Source organism: Plasmodium berghei, assembly GCF_900002375.2.
Source record: "Plasmodium berghei ANKA genome assembly, chromosome: 5".
NCBI classification, from domain to species: domain Eukaryota; phylum Apicomplexa; class Aconoidasida; order Haemosporida; family Plasmodiidae; genus Plasmodium; species Plasmodium berghei.
Window position 1 is genome coordinate 754430 of NC_036163.2, and position 18071 is coordinate 772500.

At 23.3% G+C, this 18071-nt stretch overlaps 5 protein-coding genes and 2 non-coding genes across 7 annotated transcripts; 4 read left to right on the forward strand and 3 right to left on the reverse strand.

Annotated features, from left to right (window-relative positions):
* Nucleotides 1–477: 477 nt before the first annotated feature.
* Nucleotides 478–1951, reverse strand: PBANKA_0520800 (conserved Plasmodium protein, unknown function; the record flags this gene model as incomplete). Its single annotated transcript, XM_034568462.1, has 4 exons — nucleotides 478–645; nucleotides 861–971; nucleotides 1136–1255; nucleotides 1661–1951. The coding sequence occupies 4 exons, from the start codon at nucleotides 1949–1951 to the stop codon at nucleotides 478–480; spliced, it is 690 nt and encodes a 229-aa protein (XP_034420449.1).
* Nucleotides 1952–2838: 887 nt separating this feature from the next.
* Nucleotides 2839–3801, forward strand: PBANKA_0520900 (antigen UB05, putative; the record flags this gene model as incomplete). Its single annotated transcript, XM_034568463.1, has 4 exons — nucleotides 2839–2875; nucleotides 3169–3308; nucleotides 3412–3476; nucleotides 3684–3801. The coding sequence occupies 4 exons, from the start codon at nucleotides 2839–2841 to the stop codon at nucleotides 3799–3801; spliced, it is 360 nt and encodes a 119-aa protein (XP_034420450.1).
* Nucleotides 3802–4348: 547 nt separating this feature from the next.
* On the reverse strand, nucleotides 4349–7138 carry PBANKA_0521000 (GDP dissociation inhibitor, putative; the record flags this gene model as incomplete). Its single annotated transcript, XM_034568464.1, has 1 exon — nucleotides 4349–7138. The coding sequence occupies one exon, from the start codon at nucleotides 7136–7138 to the stop codon at nucleotides 4349–4351; it is 2790 nt and encodes a 929-aa protein (XP_034420451.1).
* A 639-nt stretch (nucleotides 7139–7777) lies between these two features.
* PBANKA_0521100 (conserved Plasmodium protein, unknown function) lies at nucleotides 7778–8198 on the forward strand (the record flags this gene model as incomplete). Its single annotated transcript, XM_034568465.1, has 2 exons — nucleotides 7778–7841; nucleotides 8086–8198. The coding sequence occupies 2 exons, from the start codon at nucleotides 7778–7780 to the stop codon at nucleotides 8196–8198; spliced, it is 177 nt and encodes a 58-aa protein (XP_034420452.1).
* A 212-nt stretch (nucleotides 8199–8410) lies between these two features.
* PBANKA_0521200 (conserved Plasmodium protein, unknown function) lies at nucleotides 8411–10585 on the reverse strand (the record flags this gene model as incomplete). The annotated part of the gene is made up of 9 exons (XM_034568466.1): nucleotides 8411–8498; nucleotides 8593–8705; nucleotides 8946–9062; nucleotides 9161–9280; nucleotides 9412–9516; nucleotides 9695–10009; nucleotides 10141–10239; nucleotides 10361–10441; nucleotides 10544–10585. 9 exons carry the CDS (start codon nucleotides 10583–10585, stop codon nucleotides 8411–8413), a joined length of 1080 nt encoding a protein of 359 aa, XP_034420453.1.
* Nucleotides 10586–13757: 3172 nt separating this feature from the next.
* PBANKA_0521221 lies at nucleotides 13758–15805 on the forward strand. The gene has a single exon (XR_004611894.1). It is a non-coding gene; the product is annotated as an 18S ribosomal RNA (ribosomal RNA).
* A 526-nt stretch (nucleotides 15806–16331) lies between these two features.
* Nucleotides 16332–16467, forward strand: PBANKA_0521241. Its single transcript, XR_002688195.1, has one exon. It is a non-coding gene; the product is annotated as a 5.8S ribosomal RNA (ribosomal RNA).
* The last annotated feature ends 1604 nt before the right edge of the window (nucleotides 16468–18071 follow it).

An 18071-nucleotide genomic window follows, 5' to 3' on the forward strand; every position in this document is an offset into this window, starting at 1 on the left:
AGATCTAAGAAAAAACATAAGACAATACAAATTAATTTGTATGTATAAATATGATACATTATTGTTATTTATTATTTATTTTTTCAATTAATGTAATTAATTAAATTATGTGTAACATAGGTAAATATTCACGACAAAAAAATTATAAATAATATAGATACAAAATATGAGTAAATTATAAATATATTAACATATAATTGCAGGGGAAAATAAATAAATATAGACACGCGTAAAAAAGTGTATAATATATATATATATTTATGTATCAAAATATTTTCGTGGAGAAACTATGTGACAATAAATCGGATTAAATTAAATTAAGTTTTAAAGAAATGATAAATGTAGCATACAAATATATGCTATATATATAATATACATTAATTAATTTGTTTTCAGAAAAAATATATTATACATTCGTTAGAGTGAATTGAGGAATATATATATTTCTTTAACACATGGCAAAACAAATATTTTTTTCTATTTATTTTTTATTAAATCATTCTCAAGTTTAGTTAAAATATTGTGTATATCCTTTTGATTTACTAATAATTTGTTCTTGTTATCATTTAATCTCTTTTCGATATATAGCATGTTATTGTTTTCCTTCGAGGCTTTATGTAATATGTAAATACCATAGACACTTGCCTTGATAATAAATATAAAAAAGAAAATAAATATAAAGAAAGCATAATAAGATGATATTTTAATTTATCACAGTGTTTTAGCCCTTTCACAGATATAAACTTATAAAAAGGGGATAAATAGAGAATACATATAAAAAAAAGCAAAGACATATACATGAATATTTTTCGTACAAAATGTTTTTAAATTATTATTTTGCATTATATATTTTTTCAAACCAAATAAACCAAAGGATGAGTAACTGAACCAACAGCAAAAAAAAAACCAGTTATAAATAAACCAATAATTTCCTTATTTTTATACCGTTCCGACCTTTTTTCAGTTAATATCTAAAAAAAATAGCATATACATAATATTATGGATGATGAAGAAAGAATTTATAGTATTTTGTCTTAAGTATGTGAAACAAATAAGGAACAATACAATTGTAAGATTAAACTAAGAAAAAAATATATACTCAAACGAAATATAACATCACTATATTGGTACATACTTTTTGTCTTTCCTCTGTTAAATTCGATTTATATGTCAATAAAACATTTAACTCTTGAATTACATTTTGGAAGTGTGTTTTTTTTTCCTGGCTTAAAATTTTATAATTATTGGTAATTGACTAAGATATTATAAGAAAGTGTATTAAAAAAAATGATTAAAAGATAAATAAAGATTTATTTTGGGAATATATAAATTAAAATTGTAAAAAAAATCATTATCTACACGATAGACACATAAAACTATTTTTTAGTATTATTTTAAGCCAAATCAAATATTATGTATTTGTTTATTTACTACTATTTTAATATATTAATTATAATTTATATCTATATTTTTGTAAAATATATTGTATCAATAAGTTGTTATAGACATACGTCATATATAGTTTTATAAATTCGAATATATATATGTAATGTTTAGGTAAATATTTTTTATGAATACATGCATAATTGTATGTTTCATATAAAAGAGATAACAGATATATACAATATAATAATAATATAAATATGGTAAATTTGTTTACCTTTTGAAGCAAATACAGTGATGCTCTATCTAGATCATTTTTTGCATTTTGAATTGAATTAATTATTGATTGGTCTGAAAAATATTTTTTACCAATTATATGAATATTGGTATTTTTGGTTAAAAAGATAGCATTAAGATTTTCCAAACGTTTAAAGTTGTTTAAATAATTTGGGTAACATTCATTTTTAAAAAACAATTTAGATGATAAGGAAAATAAATTATTCGATAAATGCTTATTAACTTTTCTTACATTTGTGGAGAATGCAATATCACTGCTATATAAATACATTTTATTATTATATACTTTTGACGGTTATTAATTATACAAAAAATGAAAAAAGAAAAGAAATATTTAATGAACTTTCATTTTATGTAAATAAAATATGATTATTTTATTTTATTATTGTTACACAATTATTGCATACCCTTATGTTTAATGTTTTTTACCAAGGGTTGTTCATTTGATCTAGTATTATATATATTAAATTTAATAATACTCATATTAATAATAAAAATAATGTGTTTAATCAAATATGATTATTTATGCAATAAAACGATGACTTTTTTAATGTTTACTTTTTTTATTTTGAGAATTAATTATTTGCGCTTCAAAATATTATAATAAATAATGCATTTATAAATATTTGTTTCAAACTAAAAATGCTTACATATGCGCATTGTATACATAAAAAAATGTATATATAATTATTATTATTATAACCATATACTAAATAAGATAAACGTGTGTTTGATATAATATCAGTATTTAATATTCTTACTGAAAACAATTTGTGCATATAATTTTTCATTTTATCGTCGAAGCATTACATATGCTTAACTAATATATAAATCCTAATATATATATCATTTGTATATAATTAATTCTTTTTATCCATTGCAAGGCATTTTAAGTAAAATTTGAATTAAAAATAATAAAAATATATATATATTTTTTTATAATAAACAAAATATATACTATATTTTTCTTTCTAAAAAAATATAAAATAATATAATAATACTATATTTATTTAATGTATTTTATAAATACGAATTATATTATTTTTAAATACTTAAAAATAAAATAATTATAATAAAAGGTTTTATATTCAAATTATATTTTATTTTTTAATATTCCTTTTAAAAATATCATTCTTATATTGCTAAAAACACGAAAACATGGGATCGCATATTCAGCCATCACGATTTTTAGATAGTAATAACAAAAGAAAATAATTTTTTTATATAATATCTAGCAGTTATATAAATTATCATATACATATTATTTGCATGTTTATATTTACATAAAATGCTATATAAATATGATTAAAATATGTATCGCCACTTTGTGTATTGATACAAACACTTTACTGGAATAAATATATGCAGGATTGGTTTTACATATGTTTTATGACTTAATGAATATGTAATAGATATTAGTATTTATACTAGGATATTGTATAATATAAAATCGATATATAAATAATCTTTTTTTCTTTTATGTTCCAGGTGCTATACTATCGTTGTTTGCCATGGTAATTTCGGCATCTTTCCTTTATATGTTTTCAGAATTTTATTTGTTAGCATTCGAAGCTAAATTGTTTGACAACAAAGTGAGCATGGTGTTGAATCGCTTGTTCCCCTTTAAAGTAATTGATTCAAAAAGCAAAATAAGAGAGTTATATATATGTATATTCTATTCATAAAACAAAAAAAACATTAATTTTTCCCCTTTTATTTTTTTTATTGTAGACATTTGAATACAACTTAACCCATATATTACTCTTTACCCTATGCATAATTTTACTTAGCCTTAAGTAATACACCAACAAAATTTGAATAATATAATATATACATGCGTGTGTATGCTGATTTATTTTGTTTTTTCACTTGGCGTATGACGATGATTTAAGTTTTCATGCTACATTTTATGAAAACGTTTATACTAATTAAGAGTAAATAAATTGAAAAAGAATATATGACACTACTAACTGTTTCATTTTATTTATTATTATTTTTTTTAGACCTGACTATAGTTTTTGCAGCAAAATTAGCTCAAGGGAATCTAGAAGATATCAAGGAAAAGATGAATCCTCTAGAATGGATGATTCTGAAAGATCTCAAAGAGACAAAAAAAAATAAATATAAAATAAATTGATATAATAAAATCGTAGAAATATGAGATATATAACTTGTAAATGAATTGTTGACATAAATTATACGCTTTATTTATATTAATATGCATATAAATACATATTATACCATAATATTTTTTTCTGTATTTGTGTGCCGTCTTTTTAATTATGTTGATTGAAATAAAAAAAAGCACAAAAAGAAAGAAAAATATATATTGGGTAAAGAAAATAAATAAAAATGTAAGTGATAAAAAAAAAATATAATAAATTTATTATTGTTATACATCTTATTCTATTATTATTGCATGTTTTATTTTTTAATAATTGAGAAAAGGAATGTTTTATGAATTATATCAAAGTGATTGTTTTTATATTATTTTTATTTCATTATTTTTTTTAAATGTATGCATAAAAAGAAATGCCAAATTTAAATGAACATATATAATACTTTAAAAAAATATAAATAAAAGAAATAAAGAATAAAACTGCGGAAAATATAATATATAGTATTAATAAAAAGGTTTTGTATCGAAATTTGGAAATAAGAATGGGTTTTAAACTTTATTTATTTTATTGTTATTAAAATATGTTTTTATCATATTGGCAAATGTATCATGTGTTGTTTGATAATAATCAGATTGACTAAAATTATTGTTAAGTTTATTAATAATGTAAAAAAAAGTAGAGACATCTTCAACGAGAGGATATATAGGGTAATTGTGTATATCATTAGTAAACAACAAGTTGCAAATTTTTGCATTTTCATCAAGTTGATAAATATTTTTTTTATTTAAATCATCACACGATTTATTTTGTTTTATGTTTTCCTTATTATTAATATTTAAATCGTTTTTTTCATTATAATTTATATGCACATTTTTTTTTTCGCTCGATTCGTTATTTTTATTTTCATCCTCAGTTGCATAATTCAGTGTGGATTGTTTTTTCTCTATCAATCCGATATTGTTATGGGAACTTGTAATGTTTTTTTCTACATTTTCAAATATTTTTTTATATAGCTCTATATTATTATTAATTAATTTAATAGTATCTTTCCTGTATATTACAGGTTTGTATTCGTAATATGCACAATAAATAATGCCTTCAGTTTTCAATAAATCATTAAAAGAATTTAAGAAAAAATTATTGCTTTTATTTTGTTTCTTTTCTACAGTTTTGTTATTTTGTGAATAAGATTCGTAAATATTAATTACATTATTTACACCATTTTGTTGATATGCCAAACTACAATTCATTGCTTCTTTTTTTTCTTCGTTTTTTGCACTTTCAAGTTTTGTAAACTCATATGCATAGTTATTATTATTTACAAAGTCGTTGCTAAAAGAGTCGCATATTTTGTTCATAATTCCATAATAATCATCGTTATATACATTTTTAGATGATAAATATTGATCTACATATGAATTAGAAAGCCCTTTTGATTTTTTTATGAATAATTTTAATATATCAAATAAAAGCAAATAATTTAATGGTTTGTGATTTTCTATGTGTGTATCACTTTTTTTATCGTTTATTTGATCCTTATTAATATTATTAGGCAAGTTGATAAACTTGTTATTTGTTATCTTTTGTTCCTCTATAATTTCTAGATAAGTAAAATATGTTAAAAAAAAACCTGGAGGGCATGAACCACTACTATAGTCTAATTGCAATATATGTACATTTGTATTTAAGTTGTGAGAATTTGTTTGTTTCTTATATTTATTATTTTTATCTTTATGTATAAAAAATGATACACCATCTTTTCCAAGAAATGAATACGTACTTAAAACAATTAGTCGGCTTGTTACAATTTGGGTACGAAATTTATTATTACTATTGTTGTTAATATTGTCATTTTGGTTACTATTGTAGCTATTAATTTTTTTGGGGGGTGAGGAAAAAAGAAATTTTTTTATTTCATGGAAATTTATGTTAGATCCAGATGATATAACAAACCTCGGTTTGATAACATATTCATTATCAAGAATTACTTCGTTTATTTGTGATAAATTTGGTAAACAGTTATCACCGTTATCATTATATTTATTATTTATTTCGATAGGATTGGTTTGCGTGTGAAACTTTGAGTAATTAATGTTTTTAATTTTTCTGTTAATCATATATATGGCATTATTTAGACATGATACCCTTGACATCGAAAATATAATATCATTCAATCCATATGATGGATAAATGAAAGCATTTTCAAACAAATTTTGTAATTTAAATTTGTTTAACGAGTTTATTAATATATGAAAGCGTTGCATAAATTCTCTTTTATTCATAATAAATTTTTTTTCTTTTGTAAATCCATTTAAGTAATATTCGGATATATTTTTTTCATTAGTTTTTTCTATTTCAAATTCAAATAATCCTATTCCATAAATAACATAATCAATTAATTTATCTGTTATTTTGTATGTCTTTAAGTAATCTAATATATTTATATTTTCATCGTGCTCTTTTGTTTTATCTTCAATATTATTATTTTCAGTTTCTTTTTCATTTATTTCCCGTTTTAATGTTTCATTGTTTACAGAATTTTTATTTGGATCATCATACTGATTGTGTTCATAATTAGTTTTTATTGGTGATTGGTTGTTTTGTAGTGTGTTTTCTGTTTTTATAAAATTGTAATTTGAAAAACGTGAAAATGTGTAATTTTTATCATGTATAATGTGCTTGTAAATAAAATTCATTATCATTCTTTTTTCAATAAGAGTTAGATTTGGGTCTAAAAATACTTGTGATTTATTTAGTGGGATTTTTAGTATTATTAAATCCGATTGTTTTTCACTGTTTGTAAATGTATTGTTTGCCTGCTCACCAGAATTTTGTTTTTTATTATCATTCGTATTAAGAACATTTTCCTTGTGTTCATCATTTGTGTGTGATAAATAAAAATGTTGCATTCCCACAAAGCTAATATAGGTATGGGCATTTAAATTTAAAAGTAAATTAACAATATCACTTTCATTATATAATATTTTTGGATTAATATCAATGTTAAATTTATTGCTATTTATTTGAAAATAATTTTTAATAATTTCTTTCAATTTCTCTTTTTGTGGTTTCCCTTTTTTTTTTTCACTTTCATCTTGACTATTATTTATTTTATAAAAAGGAAAATATTCTTCGTAAAAGTTATGAAGGTTATTTTTTTCATCTTGAAATTGATTGAAACTCAAAGAACAATTTACATCACCATAGTAATTATTTTTATCAATGTTTATTACTTTATAACCTTTTAGGGAGAAATAAACTGACAATAAGCTGTTCAACAAACTAGTACCACATATTAGAACATCACAATTGAAAACTGTGCTATTTTTATCATCCATTCGATATGAACAAAAAAATAAAAAACATATGGGTAAATAAAGTATCTATTATAATAGTTGAAAAAATATTATGTAAAAAAGGAAATGTGATATAGATATAAATGCTTATATAATTTTTAGTTTTCTATATATGGAAAGTGTATATAATTTCTTACATTTTTTTAGCGTGATTTTTTTCTTTTTATATTATATATATTTGGTTATACCAAATATCATACAAATATGGTGCCAATTTTAAATTGATCTTTGACGTACTATTTTATGTACATATTATACATTCATATACAAAGAATATTATCATTAACATAGTTATATAATTTTACATTGCTAAAATATTTTTAGATATTTTCTACTGTTTATTAATGTTTTTTTTTGTATATTTTAGTGTATTATTTAATCGGAATTTTGATAATACTATGATTTGTATATATTTTTCAAATATAAACCTACGCAGATTTGGGGTATTTTTAAAATATTACACAAAATAAAAAAATATAAGATATTATAAAAAATGTAAAAGGTGAGTGAGTCCAAATAAAGATTTACGATTTGAGATATCAATATTCTTAGCATGGCAAAAAACATATATATTGTAATAATCTATAACATTTTGATTGTGTAACGAAGTAATTAAGCAAAATGCTAAATTTTGTCAATTCAGTTTTTTTAAAACAGATACGGAGACACTTTTTAAGTTTAAATAGTACGAAACTAAAGGAAAATAAAACAATATAAATTTTTTAGTGAAAAATAATTCAAAATGTGGATATATTAATATTGTATGAATAATATACATAATGTATATATAAAGTATTAATTAAATTTTATTTCTATCAACTTTTTTTGTAGTTTTTTTGTTAGAAAACTGCATTTCTAAGTTCATGTTTCAACATCTTTAAGCAAATATATAATATTATTTTAATTGTCTATTTTTTTACGTATTTAAGGTATCTTATATTCCAAAAGGACGTGGCAAACAAATATGAAAAGGAAAACATATAGATCAAAAAAGCGGAAAAAGTATATACGAGTAGGAGAAACACTAATAAGAATTCAATAGCAAAATAGTTACCTGTTTTTTTATATCTTTTATATATTTTTTGTTTCTATTCAGCTATGATTATGCTTAAAATTAATTTATGCGAGTTTTATAATTGTGAAAAATTAATTATTTTTTTTATGAATTTTTTCGTATTTATTTGTATATTTATTCGTTTTAAAATATATTTCCTTTAAAAGTGTTTGAAAGTTTTTATAATGCTCCTCCCCCCTTTAAGTAACCTTCTTTTTACATTTTTTTTTTATTCTTTTCCTTTTAACCAACTTTAAAGTTATTTCCTTTAATATTGCTTTATCAACTCTGCATAATTAATGCACATAAATAATGGATAATAAAAAAATATATGTTTTAGCATTATTCTTTATTATATTATTTAATAATTTTTTATGATAACCCATTAGGTAATTTTAAAATGGAAAGGGACTTATTAAAAGTCATTGCGTCATTTATCTTAGACAAATTGTCGTTGTCCACGAAATTGCCAATTAATGATATGCTTGAAATATTCTGAAAAAACATTAAATTATTTTATTTAATTTTCATAAATATGGGAAATGGAATTGTATCAATACGATTTATGGATATAAAGCGGCATTGTGTGTAAATTATATGATCTTAATTACGATATGTTTAATATTATATTTTTCCAATTCTACATTTTTGTGCATATTTATTATTAATAAGCATAATCATAAATAAATAGCAAACTACATTTCCCTAGAAAAATCATAATTTTTTTTTCTCTACCGTTTTATTAATTATAATTTTGGAAAGTATTTCAATGAATGGGCTAGATAAATTAAACATATTATAAGATACATCGATATTAGACAAAACATTGTTTAATAAAAAACTTTCAAAAAGCTGATATTTGAAAAAAAAAAATATGTATACATAGTGTACATATTATGATAATATAAATTATGGTTGAATCTCTAAAAATAACAAATAATAATCATTACTGAGCATATTCCTTCTTCAGTAAATTTATTTCCAGATAAGTTCAAGGTCATTATAGAGGAATTCACATATATGACTATATCGATAATATATTTGATAGCGTCATTGTTTAAGTTACAATACTAGAAGAAAAAAGAGAAGCGCCGAATGATGTATTAGCATGGCATGAATTTATTTATATCTACACTTTATCGGGACATATACGTATATATACACAGATAGATATATTATTGTATAAGCATTTTAAAATTACTTGAAGACTTAAAGATTTTAAACTATTATAATTGCACAATGATAAGGACATATATTTGAGAGAATCGTTTTCTAAATTAATACAATCTATTGCCAAATGCTCCAGCTTTAAATTAAACGAATGAAGATATAAATAAAATGGGTGCGTGTATATATATATTTATTTATCGTTATTTTGTTTTCAAAATCTTATAATTCACATAAGTATGTATATGTTTAAAATCACCCCTATGAAAATTGTGATACATATATGCAATATATATTTCTAGTTATTTTTATCTGACCTTTGAGTAATTATTGTCATATAAAATTTTAGAAAGGAGTATTATTGCGTTAATATCTATATTAGTATTAAATATGCTCAAAGACTTTATATTGCATGGATTTTTTTTAATTGAATCACTTTTTTTTTCGGGGTCAATTGTTTTTTTTTTTAAATTCAATTTATTTTTTCTTTCAACAATGGGGTTTGCTTTCCTCACATTTTTAATGTTTTTTTTTAGAAGGTCAGATATTTTTACATTGTCTATATAAAAACAGAGGCCTTTGATTATATCATTTCCGTTTTGCATATTCAAAATGCTAATTTTGTTAATTCTCTAATATGTTTATATATATAAAAATGGAGTAAGATGAATAGACAAATAAGCAAACATATATATATATATATAATAATTAAATATCAACACAAGTATTTTTTGTTGAAATAAAATATCAATTAATTACTTACATCATAATTAGAATCAATCATTGCCAAAATTAAAAAAAAAAAGGCATCTGAATTAATATCCTCATATATTATCAACGATCCATCCCCATTCTTATTTTCCTTTTAAAAAAATAAATATAAATTTGTAGAAGTTTTATTGATATGAAAAAAATTATTTTTATTATGTTTATTAAAATATGGTACTCTAACTAAGGAATACCCAATAATTTTTAGTGTGTACCTTTATTAAAAACTCATCAATGACATAGGCACTTTTTTTCTTAAATTTTTTTAATAACAGGTAGTAACAATCAACTAAATTCTTTGAAAAAATATAAATATTCATTATTAATGTCTTTTTTTATATTTATGTGCATATACATATGGATATGTATTTTTGATTTTATTGCATTTACGTTTTTACTTTGTATTTTTCATTATTTATAGCAGAGTTATCTTTTTCCATTTTATTTGACTTGCTATACAGTCATTTTGTGCAAGGATATAGCAAGTTTACATATATAAGATTTTTGTAATTTTATTTTTGCAGTTATTTTTGTTAACGTTATTATTATAATAGTTATATACTATTGATATTGTTATTATTATATACGTTATAGATTTTACTTATTTAGAGATACATGTAATACAGCGTACACGCATAAACGCATATTGAATATATAAATTATTATTGTTGAGACTATTTAATATATGTATGTAGTAGTATAATACTATAATTTTTTGTATTATTATTTTAGGCATATAAAAAATGTGTTAATATTTAAGTACAATTTTAAAATGTATATGTTTTTTGTAATTTGATGTCTTATTAGCTGTTTAAACCCTTTAATCACATTAAGGTGATGCATTTATAATTAATTTAATATTTAGGTATCGACGCAATACCTGCGCATTTATATTTATTTTGTCTATGCATACTAAATAATAAGAAAAAGGAAATTATCGAAAAATAATAAAATATGTTGTACATATAAAATTCCCATAAAAATGTTATACTGAATATGTTTTTATATTATATTGTTCTTGATAATAAATATATTAATATTTTTCTATTATATCAGTTTTTCGTTTTCCTTTTTTCGCATTTTTAACTAAACAATTGCAATCTTTAAAGGTACACAAAATATATATTTTATGTAAATTTTGAATTTCACTAAAACATTTGAATAATTTGGTAATCAAATTAATAATATTTCGTTAAAAGCATTTATATAAAGTAATAGGTACAGTCTACCATAATATACTTTTTAAGGTAATAAATATTGTCTATATTTTAAAACAAGGCACTATGTATATGTAATATATTATTGTACTCCTAGTAAGAATATAAATTTACACATTAAAATTAGGAATATACGTATATAATGCATAATTTTTTCTATAATATAAGGATATTTACTCGTTTAATTTGCTCGTATGCTAATGTTATTGTTCTATTTGTTATTACACATTGTAATATATTTTACTTAACATTTTGCATAATTAGCAAATTACTTAAAATTTGGAGATATTTTATATTATATATTTGTTTAGTATACATATTTAAATAAAATTAACGGTATATTTGGAAATACACTCAAACTTATATGTCTAACATAAAAACGTTAAGAAAATTTATATAGTAAATTGTTTTTTTTATTACTAAACCATTAATTTTATGAGTAAAATAAGTAAAAACTTTTACATGTTTTTATTATATACTATATATTTCATATGCCTGCAATACAACATTATATATATGTACATATGTATTTATTTATAAAACAATTTTGAGCAAGTGTATGCTTAAAAAATGTACCAACAAAAAAAACATCGTCCTTACCTCACCGACTAAAAACTCATTATGTAAAAATGAAAACGTGTTTTGCAGTTTTTTGATTTCGTTATTTACAAAATAAAAAAAATGTTATTCATTTATGTAGGTTCGTACGTATCATAATATGCGAATAAATAGTCAATTAAATTTCTATGGTATTATATATTTAAAATTGATAAAAAAACATTTCATAATATAAAGTCATGTCAATAAAAAATAATATAAATATATTTATATTGCGTATGCAGCTATAAAGTTAGCCCCAATTTTTTTTATGAACTGGTCAAATTGATGTATAACATAAATGATCCATACATACACACATCATAGGATGGTAGTTAAAGTGGGTCCATATGAATAAATTTCAAAAAAATATATTTTGTAAAAATTTTTTTATAAAATATTAATTAACATTCTAGTGGTAAATAAATGAATAAATAATATTTAGGTGGTAGCATTACATGTTATGTCATGATTGTATAAGCGATGAAAGGAAACAATATAAAGGATAGTAAAGCTAAATGTATTATTATTCATATATGTTTTTTTTTATGTTTATTTATTATTTATTTATTTTTAATTATTAAATATATTTTTAAAGATAAATAATATAAACTGTAATATTATAAAATGATTATATTGTGGTAAACAATTGTTATAGATTTCTATAACTGTTGAATACAAAATAATTAATCGATATTATTATTTAATATAATATTTAATAAATTGGAATTTTATTAATACAAATTATTAAATGTTTGTTTTATAATTTAATTTTAGAGAGTAATTTTTTATATAGATAACATTTCCGAATTCCGTTGTATTGTGTGTAAAAAGGTTATGGACAAATGAATATGATGTGAATATTGTGAAATTATTATTTAAATATCTATTATAACTGTGTAGTAACATCAGTTATTGTGTGTAAATTAATAATTTATAACTAATAAGTAGTAGTGAATTAATAATTTTTTGTATTTTATCTAATAAATATTATTAGAAAGTTTAATACTTTTAATTTTTAGTTTTTTAATATGGAACTTTTTATAGTGAAATACGACCAATATGTAATTATTGGATAATAATTGTGTGGCAATATTTTTTGAGTATTATAAAAATATGTGGGATATATAATTGAAAAAAATGTGTGGGTTTATTATGTATGTATACAAAACAATCCTCTAATAGAATAAAAAATAATTACAAATAAGTAAATATATTTTAAACAAAATATAATTTTGTTAATCTTTTTTATATTGGACCCATTTGTTAAAAAATTAGTTAATTATAATTAAATTTTTGATAAATAAAATCGTAAAGTTTATTAAAATTATTAAAAGAGTTTCAATTTATAGGGACCTTTAATGGTATTAATGTATAATTCCGTAATTTGTATACTGTATAAAATAGTTTTTGAAGTATAGCACCATAGTAAAAATTATATTGTCTTTTTATTTGTTTGTTGGGTTATCAAATACCATCAAAAATGATTGAGATATATTTTTATGCTAGGCGCATTTATTTTTTTATTATAATACTATAAATAAAATAATATAGTATAATAAAGAAAAAATAACAAATAAAAGATCACGGTAAATGATAAAAGCACATTATTATTAAGTGTATTTTTCTAAAATATGTAATAAACATATAATAATATTAAAATGAAATACCTATCATATTATATAATTTAATTGATATACTTAAATTTTTTTTATGTATATTAAAATTATTAAATATAATATTTGGATATTTTCATATATGATATTAATATATATAGTAACCTGGTTGATCTTGCCAGTAGTCATATGCTTGTCTCAAAGATTAAGCCATGCAAGTGAAAGTATATGCACATTTATTGCAGAAACTGCGAACGGCTCATTAAAACAGTTATAATCTACTTGACATTTTATTATAAGGATAACTACGGAAAAGCTGTAGCTAATACTTGTTAAGTACTTTTACTCCCCGGAGTAATTGTATGTATTTGTTAAGACCCCTAAGAAAAAATGATATTAAAGGAATTATAACAAAGAAGCAACACATAATATAATTATTCAGTGTGTATCAATCGAGTTTCTGACCTATCAGCTTTTGATGTTAGGGTATTGACCTAACATGGCTTTGACGGGTAACGGGGAATTAGAGTTCGATTCCGGAGAGGGAGCCTGAGAAATAGCTACCACATCTAAGGAAGGCAGCAGGCGCGTAAATTACCCAATTCTAAATAAGAGAGGTAGTGACAAGAAATAACAATATAAGGCCAAATTTTGGTTTTATAATTGGAATGATGGGAATTTAAAACCTTCCCAAAAATCAATTGGAGGGCAAGTCTGGTGCCAGCAGCCGCGGTAATTCCAGCTCCAATAGCGTATATTAAAATTGTTGCAGTTAAAACGCTCGTAGTTGAACTTCAAGGGTATAATTATTTTAAGCAACTCACTTGGAAAGAATCATGACTTCTGTCACTGCTTTTATCCTTGTTGCAGTTCTTTTAATACAGGGCCCTTTGAGAGCCCATTAATTTATGACTGGGTTTCTCGTTACTTTGAGTAAATTAGAGTGTTTAAAGCAAACAGATAAAGCGTATTTTACTGTGTTTGAATACTATAGCATGGAATAACAACATTGAATAGGTCAAAAGTTTTTGAAAAACTTTTCTTATTTTGGCTTAGATACAGTTAATAGGAGTAGCTTGGGGGCATTTGTATTCAGATGTCAGAGGTGAAATTCTTAGATTTTCTGGAGACAAACAACTGCGAAAGCATTTGCCTAAAATACTTCCATTAATCAAGAACGAAAGTTAAGGGAGTGAAGACGATCAGATACCGTCGTAATCTTAACCATAAACTATGCCGACTAAGTGTTGGATGAAAATTTATAAATAAAACTATCTTCTTTAAAGGAGTAGTTTTTTAGATGCTTCTTTCAGTACCTTATGAGAAATCAAAGTCTTTGGGTTCTGGGGCGAGTATTCGCGCAAGCGAGAAAGTTAAAAGAATTGACGGAAGGGCACCACCAGGCGTGGAGCTTGCGGCTTAATTTGACTCAACACGGGGAAACTCACTAGTTTAAGACAAGAGTAGGATTGACAGATTAATAGCTCTTTCTTGATTTCTTGGATGGTGATGCATGGCCGTTTTTAGTTCGTGAATATGATTTGTCTGGTTAATTCCGATAACGAACGAGATCTTAACCTGCTAATTAGCGGCGAGTACTCTATATCCTTTATTGGGAGATTGGTTTTGACGTTTATGTGGGCATATTGATTAATCAATTGGTTTACCTTTTGCTCTTTTTCATTATGATTCTTTCGTTTACGACATGCCTTTTTTCTAGTAAGGATGTATTCGCTTTATTTAATGCTTCTTAGAGGAACGATGTGTGTCTAACACAAGGAAGTTTAAGGCAACAACAGGTCTGTGATGTCCTTAGATATACTAGGCTGCACGCGTGCTACACTGATATGTAAAACGAGTATTTAAAATTATATCTGTATGGTAGATAATTTAATTTCTACGTATTATCAGCATATACTTTTCCTACACTGAAATAGTGAAGGTAATCTTTATCAATACATATCGTGATGGGGATAGATTATTGCAATTATTAATCTTGAACGAGGAATGCCTAGTAAGCATGATTCATCAGATTGTGCTGACTACGTCCCTGCCCTTTGTACACACCGCCCGTCGCTCCTACCGATTGAAAGATATGATGAATTGTTTGGACAAGAAAATAGAAATTTTATTTTTATTTTTTTTGGAAGGACCGTAAATCCTATCTTTTAAAGGAAGGAGAAGTCGTAACAAGGTTTCCGTAGGTGAACCTGCGGAAGGATCATTTTTAAAACCATGATATGCGTACCTTAGTTCATATTTTTTATTATTCAAAATTTATAATGGTGTGGTAACAGAATTATAGATTGTGTGGCTTTTATATGTTTTGCAATTTAATATTCGATGTCATCATATAAAGAAATATATTTTAATATATCAAGATATGTATACAAATCGTCATTAATACAAAACACTAAGTATATTTCCATAAAATATATAGTAGTGCCCATTTATTCATAATGAGGATATAAAGTGTGTGTATTAGGGTACCATATCTCATGAGTTTAACGTATATAGCATACGATGCCCTCTGTTTGGTATTTTTGGGGTTGGTTATATCTCTACATTTTTTCCGAAAGGTTAATATGAAAAGGATATAATTAATTTCAAATGTATTGAGCATGGCGTTCCATGCATATACTATATATCAATATGGCATAAATATCAATTTTTACATGATAATGTGTTTGTTTATTTTGTTTGAAAAGCATTATTTCGATAAAGCAAGTTCAAGGGAAATATAAAAAAATTAAGCACAATTTTAACGATGGATGTCTTGGTTCCTACAGCGATGAAGGCCGTAGCAAAATACGATAGACAATGAAAATTGCAATTACTGTGAATCATCTGAATGCTGAATGTAAACTACTCCCAGCCCTTTTATAAGGGTTATGTGGAACTCCTATTCTATATGTTCATAACGCATATAATTTTACAGGGGATTGGCTTATTTGTCCTATATTTCCATGTATAATATTAATTATACATGGAAATTTGGATTGTGATCGACGGGTTGTAATGTAAATTTTTATGTATTAATTATGTATTATACATGGAAATATTTGAAAGAGTAAGCCATGTGGGGGTTTGTGATGTAAAATTTAACCATAGAAGCATATACGGTTTATATGCAAGCAAATGCTACATTGATTGAGCCATATCACGTAGTAAGACAACAAATGGATTTGCTCGTGTTGTGCGGGGGGATGGGAGGAATAGCAACACAATTAAAACATATATTGCAAATAAGTGTAGTGTAAAAAAAATAAAAAAATAAAAAAAAATAAAAATAAATAAAAAAAAAAAAAATAAAAATAAATAAAAAAAAAAAACTTATATATTTTGTGTAAAACGTTCATAACCTTTGAATATCATATTATTTTCAAAATAACTGATATTCAAAGGATATATAGGGATAAACACATATATAAAAATACACTGCACAAACGCATTGTATATAGGATTTTCATATTATATTATAAAAACCATAATCTAAAGCGAATATGCCACAAATATGTTATTGCATGCATATTTATATGCATATTGTAACAAGCAATTGTTACAAATAAACATAATACGTTAACACAATGTTTTGCAACATTAGCAAGTTGTAAACATATATTATTGTTAGGGACATCAATGCTACAAATATGTGTAAACATTGTAAGTTGTAAACTATATTATTGTTAGGGGCATCAATGCTACAAATATGTAGTAAACATTGTAAGTTGTAAACAGATACGAGCATATACTGTTAGGGACACCAGTTTTTACTATACATATTTCTGCAAACATTGCAAGTTGTAAATATATATTATTGTTAGAGGCATCAATGCTACAAATATGTGTAAACATTGTAAGTTGTAAACATATATTATTGTTAGGGACACTGATATGCATATATGTAGTAAACAATTGTAGTTGTAAACAAAAATACGAGGATGTATAACGTTAGGGACGCATATTTACTAATAGTTCCTGCATTATTGGAAGTTGAAAACAATATATGTTAGGGACATCAATGTTTACTACATGTTTGTAAACATTGGAAGTTGAAAACAATATAATGTTAGGAACTCAATGCTGCAAATATGGTGTAAACATTGTAAGTTGTAAACAGATGGGTATATAATGTTAGGGACATCACTGTCTACTACATATTTGCAAACATTGCAAGTTGTAAACATATATTATTGTTGGGACATCAATGCTACAAATATGTGTAAACATTGCAAGTTGAAAACAATATATTGTTAGGGACATCAATGTTGCAAACATGGTGTAAAAGTATATGTTATTTGAATTACCTATATATTTATAATATATTTTAATACATATTGTACAACATATTGCGCGATGGTGACTAAAGATAACAAAATTATCTGAAAGTCAGGTTTAAAATAAAGAAAAAAATACATTAACAACTTCAAGTAACTAACAACTTCAACTAATTAACAACTTAAACATTAATGAATGTATCGCAAGTTATTGTATAA